The sequence below is a fragment of the Prorops nasuta genome, unplaced genomic scaffold (genome assembly GCF_024137725.1).
Source record: "Prorops nasuta isolate Cenicafe-Biocafe unplaced genomic scaffold, Cenicafe_Pnas_1.2 PNAS00095, whole genome shotgun sequence".
In the NCBI taxonomy this organism is placed as follows: Eukaryota; Metazoa; Arthropoda; class Insecta; order Hymenoptera; family Bethylidae; genus Prorops; species Prorops nasuta.
Window position 1 is genome coordinate 111,694 of NW_027116892.1, and position 8,590 is coordinate 120,283.

Genomic DNA, 8,590 nt, shown 5'->3' on the forward strand with positions numbered 1-8,590 from the left:
GTAATCATTTCACCTGATCTCAGTGTTGAAGCCAGGAATTGAATTTTACACTGATTCGCGCGCGCGTCCAACGTTATTCTTATTTTTTCTTTTATACGAAGGAAAAACGTGAACAATTCCTTAATTCGAACTTTCCGCTCAGTGGATAAGACTTATTACACTATTCCTCCCTTCACGAATATATGTATATTTCTCTCGCACGCACAATTACTTGGCTATTTAAGACTGTTCGTTTTATCATGTTTCTACTATGTGTACATAGTAGCAGAAAGTTCGAAGTTCGAGTGCAAGACTGCAATCGAAGAAAAACAATATCGATCTACAGTACGCCTCTTGTTGAATGCGATATTGTGTAGACTGTGCAGAAATAAGAATATTGTTTTCATTCGATGAGGTCTATTGTATTGTTTTGTCCCTCTCGATACAATTACGGTGCACGTTATGTGTGTTAAATGTTATTCGAGAGATACTTTGAGTGTAGCACGAAAGTGATGTCACACTTGTTAAAGCCTGAAAACTTTTACTCTGTGTGTGTGTGTGTGTGTGTGTGTGTGTGCTGCGTATTTTTTTTTTCTTCATTTTTCTTTAATTCATCGTTATTTATTCATCTCATCACGACTGGTTTGTCTAGTTCTTCCGAGCCCCCTCGAGGCTCGACCGGATCGAAGGATGCCATTTTTTTTATAATTACACTCGACGAATGAGCCCGTGCAGTTTCGTGTAACATCATTAAGCATTCGACGCATTGCATTAAGATTTTTCTCAGTATTTAATCGAGAGCCACTGCTTGCTGATCACAAAACTAACATTTTGCGCAGTCTGACAGTCGGATGTGAACTGGCTTTTTTAAATACTTCCTGTTATTCTTACAATTTGAGAAGTTTTTATGCTACCTATATACCTCTACCTTTACAATACACAATGGCAGAATATAATTACTTTTTACGTTAAAATAAAGAGACTTTTACATTTATTATATTATCCCGTTTAAGCTTCGTGAAAAGCTTTCGAGCACACAAATAATTGAAAGAAAAGATTATATAGAAAATGTACATGTATATATAGACGTAAGTAATGTAGAGAGACGATAGCGTGTTTATCAGTTTTAATGCTATTCAAATGATAGGCTATTGAGACACCAATGTTACGAGTTCTGTAAGGATTATCCTCTTTCTCATTAAATTATTGTATACACAGGTATTTAAGAAGAAGCTTAAACGAGAGGGAATAAAACGAACGAAGGAAAAATGATGAAAAGAACGATTTATCACGATGTCTCTGTACTATGGAGAGTACAGATGGATAGGTATACATTAATTTCACTGTGGCGTGAATTTGGCTTGAATATTTCAATAGAAGAGTCCTCGGAACGACGATAGGGATTGAAATAGAAAAAATGTACCTATATGTATTCCTCCCCCCCCCAATACTTTAGACTCTTACGCATCTTTAACTTTGACGTGGAGACAGACTGGCTGAGCAGACATTCTTGATTATACTTGACTTATATTCGATAAATAGCCTTGAGAACAGCTTTATATTGCTGTTACCAGCACGCGTCTATTACTTATCATCAATCCTTGAATCAGAGGCCAAAAGCGACTGAATTTCCATTTGTTTTAAACGACATTTTATCGAATTATTTTATCAAATTAATTGCAAGTGAAAGACTTGTCTGATTCTCACTTAAATTTCGCGAGTCAATTTACGGGATGTTTTGATCAAAGTGAACGCGATTGTTCATTAAGTTTCCGATCGAAAGAAAGAGGAAAACATTTGAAGGATGTTAAGCGATGAGGATGTGTCGTACCACTTCCGGTTGACCCTTTGAACGATGCATTTCTGATTTTTTCCGATAATTCATTAATTCCTCTTTGTAGTCTCAACGTGCGAATTTACGAACGCACAATCTCGTTCGCTCCAATTAAATCACCAGTACATTCTACACAGATTTTCTTAAATAACTGCACTTTTCGTTCATAAATAATGAGATATAATTTAATAAAAAAATAAGATACATAAATATATAGATAGGGTCAACGATGTATCATTATAGCAGAAAATATATTTGAACGTTTGATAAATTGCCGCATATAGGAGAAACGTTTGCTGTCGTAGAGTTTCCTTATCAAGCTAACCAGGTTTTCTGGCAGTGCTTGTCTTGGAGTTTATATTACGGTTGATCAGTTCAACGCGCGAGAGTGTTCAGAACAATCGTGAAACTCGCGTAGTTCCGTGGTAACCGCAGATTTTAGCCAAGTTTAATACTTTATAATTTAATTTATAATCATAAACGCGCGCATGCGCACACTTGTATAATAATTCTTAAATCCACACAATTTTTATTTAAATCAACCCATTTAATTTCTCTCTGCGCCAATTCACTCGATCGCCTTTACAAATTGATTCTGAAATTATCGATGAGATTGTACAGTGCAGGGAATTTGAAACTCGGATAGAAATTGCAAGATATTAATAAAGAAAACTTTGCTGTGCTACACATCTTATTTCGTGTCATTCATGTATGTTATTTGTATTTACTGGTCTCTCGTCATTCAGTTTGTCGCGTTGTGCGTTACCGACTTGTATCAAAGTGGAAGGTGTCATATAGTGAATAGACAAAGGTCGTTGTGGTCCTTGCTAACTTTATATTTGCAGCTCAAGGTCAACTCGGTGTACCAAATTTTCGTTAAAAGTAAGTATAATATCGATTGTCCACTCGAGGAGGATGGTCAAAGGATGAAGAAACGTTGTCGGAAAAAATATTACAGTGTATTCCACGCGAGAGACAAAGAAAAGAGTATAGGCACAATCGTAACGTACGTACATTATCAAGTCGTTATTAATATGTCAAAAGGTAATTTGAATATTAGAAAAAGTGTTGGTATATGCAACAGTTTCTTCTTATCGAGCAAAAAGGCGCCAAGAACTCCTCTATCTAAAATACAAGCCTCTCCCTACTATATATATATATATATATATATATATATACATATACATATACTGATGGTTTATCAAGCTCGTGTGTTTAAATCACGCATGCTTGATAAGATCCGGCTATCACGTGGCTTCTTTACAAAAAGATATGCAAGTTTGCTGGCACACTGCTTATTTAGTTATGCAACTCTGTTAAAATTCATACAACCACAGAAGATTATTCATTCGAAAAAGTCTGCATCAAAAGTGTACTCTTTAAATTACAATGCTATATACAGCGGTTTAAAAAATTGTACAATTGAAAATTTTGCTCGCTTTGGATTCTCCTTTATCGCGGACGATGCAGTAAGATAGTAAACACTTGTACAATTTTTTATTGCCATATATACATATATATATATATATATATATATATATATGCATATTGCATTCCTAAAGGCAGATAATTAATGAAGAATCGCTGGTGCACACACCGTGCCTGTGAGAGGAAATGAAAAAATCTCCGAGAAAACGCGCGCAGTGTTGGTAGAAAATTGCATGGACAAAAATTTCGATCGTTGGATCGTTTCTGATAAGACTCTGTCTCGTGGCGCATGCCAAAATTGCAGTTGAAGAGAGAGGCGAGTAATAATTAAATGAAAGACACACACGGAGGGAGAATTTAACGGGTCCCCTCGATGAGGAGGGGAACGATGTAGGTACTGCGATTAAGGCTCGCGTAAAATAATTGAGAATGCAGAATAAATATGAGAAATATATATATATACATGTACTATACATATATAGCGGGGGCGATCAATGATCTCGAGAGTAGAGCACTGACGTCCAGCGATCGAGTTGGAGAGAGAATTGGCCGTGGGCGCGAGCGTTCGGTTTGCTCCTGGCGATTTTCCGGGTTACGTCTGGATGGATATGGTTGGGGAGGAGGAGGAGGAGGAGGGGGTTTTGGCACGTGCGCGTTCGACGCTGGGGCTGGGCGTCGCGCGCGTATGTATAGTCTCGGCGTCGGGACGCTTCGCGAGACGCTCTAGTCTCGGATCGTGCCCCGCCCGTGGTGAATTATTTTTAAACCGGAAGAGCGAGAGAGCGCCCTACCCCGTGACTCTTGGACCCGCAATTTTCGCATTCCGGACGCATGAATCGTGTGAACGGGTGGTACAGAGAGCTCTGGAGAAAGAGCCCCGGCTGGAGAGCAGATCCGGGCGATCGCATCTCTTCCACGAGTAATCCTTTGCCACTCTACACCCATACAATCTGTGAATGGTGAATGTCTCTTTCTGCAGTGCTCGACTGTGCCTGACTGCATGTGTGTTGTACATGCCTGTGCGTGCGTGCGTGCATGCGTGCGCGTGTCTCTCCGTGCGAACGACGACGACGACGACGACGACGACGACGACGAAGACGACGACGACGACAACGCGGACGAGGGACCGAGGGAAGTGGTCTGCCTTACCGACCGGGGGACCATCGTCGTCGTCCCCGTTCCATTCTCCCCGATCAGCTGATCGCGCCGCCAGGAACGCCTAATGTTTCTTGCCTCGACTCTACTTGGCCGGATTTTCATAGGTACGTGCCCTCTTGTACAGTACGTCGCGATCGGACTGAAACAATTTGTCCACTTCTTCCTCTCTCTCTCTCTCTCTCTCTCTTAATTGTTATTTTCCTCCTATAGAGACCTTGCACACCAACACAATGACAGTGAGATAAGAATGTATATTAGTGTATATGCATACTATCAGCGCAAACTATCGGTCAATTTTCGCAGTTTTTCAGTGTAATTTATTTATACGTATACAGTTATACATTGACACTTCGCTATCATTGTGTTGGTGTGCACGGTCTCTATAGCTAAGCAAAATTTTGCTACGTATGTGCATGGTAAAAGTTGATGTATTTCACGCGAATAATCCAGACCTTTTTCTATTTTTGTCAAGAGAAGGATGAGTCGGATTCAATGTTTGCGCGATCTAGCAGTGATCATCTCTCGAGTTAGCGAGGTTTTAATTATTGCAAAATATATCATTGTACCTTTTATCACTCTTAATTGAGATATATTATAATTTATGAGGCAAGTGTCGCGCGCGAAGAGAAGATTGCACCTCTTGTTTGATAAGAGGGTTCTCGTGCCTCAATTCACCGCTTCACCAAGCGCGTATACGTTTCCTCGTTCATTTCAATAATGTCATGTAATTAATGTTGCTGCACCTTTTTTCAAAAGATTATTCACCATGGGCGTAATTTTTAATTTTTAATAAGAGCCAGAAAAACTCGACCGCGTGAATCTGTTCCCTCGTCACTCTCTTTAACAGGTGACTGTACGACGCGCGATTCCTCATCTGAAAAATAAGCTTCCTCTCGATTATTATAAAACTCTATACTCATCCTTATAGTGTGACTTTCCAAGTTTGAACGAGGTTTTCGATTTGCATCCGTATAATTTTCTCCATCGGCAAAAAAGTACAAGCTATATACGAGCGAGTTATCGCGTGTAAATCAGTGAATATTTTTTGTTCGATACGAAAGGTTTTTCATTAATTCTTCTCCTCGTAATTTATCCGAAGCGACGCGACGCGGTGTTATAACATCGACCGTGGTCGCGTTAAATAGGCCAAGAAGAAAATTTCACTTGTTAATCGAAAAACTCTAAGGTAAATATACGTGTGTACTACATGTGAGACGCGTGTTCTGCACATAACAACACGTGGATTAATTAGAATACAAGGCGAATACAATATTTGTTTATTATTCGGGTTCAAGAGATCGAGCGTTGACTTTGTGCCGGACGCGTGTGACGAGCTGGAAAAATGTCGTTGGGAAATTTATTTTTGGAATCGATCGTGTGTGCGCGCGCGCGCGCGCGCTACTCCATTTTCCAAATCACTCAAATATTTTCGTGCATTACTGTTATAACCACTGGTCGGTGTTACATACTTACGGTGAACGGAGATTGCATAGGAGATCTCGCAGTGATACGAGTATTTGCACGAGGGTTGTCGAAAGGAGAGAATTATACGGAGCGCTCTCTCTCTCTCTCTCTCTCTCTCTCTCTCGGTAATTTAAGAGGTCTAGGAGAAAATGGTAAATTTCTGGAGGAAAACTAGAAAGGCGCGCCTCCCCTCCCCCCCCCCCTTCCCCCTGTATATATATATATATATATATACCTAGTTGACCAATTTCATGGGCAATAGAAGGGTTTCGACACTTTTTACGAGTACGCACGTCCGAAATCCAAAACCGTTCAGTCGCACAGCCATTCGGCTCGAATTGTGAAACAATTACGTGCACTTGAGCAAGATATTCCAGTAACTATTAAGAATAGTCGACACGAGGCTCGCTCGTATTGTCCAATGACATTTTTTGTTTCAGAACAAATTTTCAAAAACCATTGACAAGTTTACAAATGTCATATACATATATACTCCCTCATCCCTTCTTACGGTCTTTAATTATCATGAACCTCTCGCGTGTAGATATTGCACACCGTGGTTAATATCTCCTATTAAAATATTAATCGAATCCACTAGAAATGTTCTCTGACTCATCATCTCATAGAATGGGAAAATAATGGAATAGCAAATTAGTGGCACGAATAGATCGAAATATCGATGTAATTCTAAACCTATCCTATATATCTATATGTATAGTTCTACGTGGTATATCAATATGCCAATACCACGAGATAACACACACAGCACAGCAAGTTCGATATATAAATAATAAGTGGAAAATTGTCAGAGCGTTGAAAGTACAGCTACTATATGAAAATGGAAAGATTGATTGCAATGAAAATTTTCGCTGGGATAGAAATATAAGTTTGCTGCAAAGAATTTCATTTCTTTGCAAATCGAATCGTCTGATTTTTTTATTCGCAAAATGTGCGATAAGGTATGCGCTATACGAGTGTATACGATCAAATTATCAGCTTTGAAACTTCTCGTACACACGCGCAAATATATATTATAGAATAAAGATGATCCAAGGAAGAACGTATAATAAATTTAAAAAATGGTTTCATTATATCACGTATCGGGTAATCGATACATAAATTGGGATTTGCGAGAGAGATATATATGTATATAATCTAATCCCCGATTAATTTATTGCAATATAAATCCGTTTAGAGACAGTTGGAGGAGAATTCTGTACACCACAAGATTTTGACCAAGCTATAAAGCGAAACAGCAAGCATGGGAGTTTGATATTTCAATGAAATTGCTCGAGTTGTTGCGTTGCGAAAATAAGAGTTGGAGAGCGCGTGTGATACGTTCGCGCTCGCCTTGTGTTAGGAAGGATGCTTTTTTACAGAGTGAGATAATTTCGTGTCTGGAGGATATAGGAAAGCGATCGGTGATGAATCGGGTGGTCGTGGTCGTCGATCGTTGGAAGAATGGGATGGAGCGAGTCTCTCTCGAGCAATCATTTTCTTGCCGTGTAATTCGCTTAAAAGCCGAAACTTTCTCCATCATCGACAACAGCCTATTCCATAGCTTCGGCAATGTCGATGAGAAATTCCTCTCCTTTTCTTTCTTTCGATGGGGCGTCACGGACTCCTCCCTCTCTCTTTCACCCTAACTCGCGTACATACCAGTCGTAACCGAGACGCTCCTTAGGCGTTGCAAGCAAATATTACGTCAAGTTGCTTCTGAACGATTGCACATTTTTCAATCATCAATTGCGTCGCGCGCGCCAAAATGTATATATATATGCGTATGTGTGTATAGTCTCTTCTGAATAAATGAGAAAAAGAAAAAAAGAATGTTAAATTGCCTCACACACACATTCCATTTTTCCCACCGCTGATCCATTGTTTTTCTTCGAAAAGGTCCTTGAATCGTCAGAAATCACTGGCTGTCCAAATATTTCAACCGTCCCCCCCCCCCCCCCATCCAGTTATCGTACGTATATTTCTGCTGGCGGTGGGATGCAACATTCCCGGCAATTCATTAGGCGACTTATCCTCGTTGCTCGCCTCGTTATTAATCGCTTTCGACGAGATTTAGGATTATATGGTTTCTAAAACGACGACAAAAAAAAAAAAAAGGAAAGAATCTTGCCAAACGCGATTATTCATGATCCTTTCGCGTATTTTTCGTGGAACTGTAAAGCAAAATTATGAATCCACGTAATAGTATTCGTCCCTGGGTTATTAAAGCATTGTGCAATCAAATGAACCGTTTTGCAAGTACAAAAGTGAACTCGCGTTGCATTATTTGCATTGGTTGTAGCGCAGACACGAGCGGTAATTGTGGTATAAATAGTTTCTTATCGTACTTTACGAAAAATCACGAAAATTCTCTGCACTCGCGACAATCATTTAAACTCGTGATTTTTTATCGAGCCTATGCGTTTCTTGCAAGATTTATTCATTTTTATTTCTTCCACTTACAGTTAATAGGGCTTTTCTTTTCAATGTAATGTAATTTTGTAATAATTGTAGTAAACTCTGGTATATATATATATATATATATATATATAAAGTATCAAATTTGTTTTAGTTTATTTGTACTTTTTAAGTATTTCAATACTGAAATTTTGTTGAATAAATGTCAGAAAGTGCATATACGTACAGAGCTTTAACGACAAGTGCAGCGAGAGTGGAGGAAAGAAAAGCGAAGGTCTCTGTGTGCATACGCCGTAGATATACTTTAGTGAT

At 39.2% G+C, this 8,590-nt stretch overlaps 1 protein-coding gene across 1 annotated transcript; it reads left to right on the forward strand.

The window, feature by feature from the left end:
- Positions 1-3,834: 3,834 nt before the first annotated feature.
- LOC136784895 (uncharacterized) lies at positions 3,835-4,500 on the forward strand. Its single transcript, XM_066745828.1, has 2 exons — positions 3,835-4,160; positions 4,221-4,500. The coding sequence occupies exons 1-2, from the start codon at positions 3,844-3,846 to the stop codon at positions 4,462-4,464; spliced, it is 561 nt and encodes a 186-aa protein (XP_066601925.1). The 5' UTR covers positions 3,835-3,843; the 3' UTR covers positions 4,465-4,500.
- The last annotated feature ends 4,090 nt before the right edge of the window (positions 4,501-8,590 follow it).

Bases quoted from the DNA above. Each gene is read 5' to 3' on its own strand.
- LOC136784895 (XM_066745828.1), top strand. From the start codon at position 3,844: ATGGATATGGTTGGGGAGGAGGAGGAGGAGGAGGGGGTTTTGGCACGT. The intron at 4,161-4,220 runs GTAATCCTTTGC...CTCTTTCTGCAG, and splicing joins CGATCGCATCTCTTCCACGA to TGCTCGACTGTGCCTGACTG.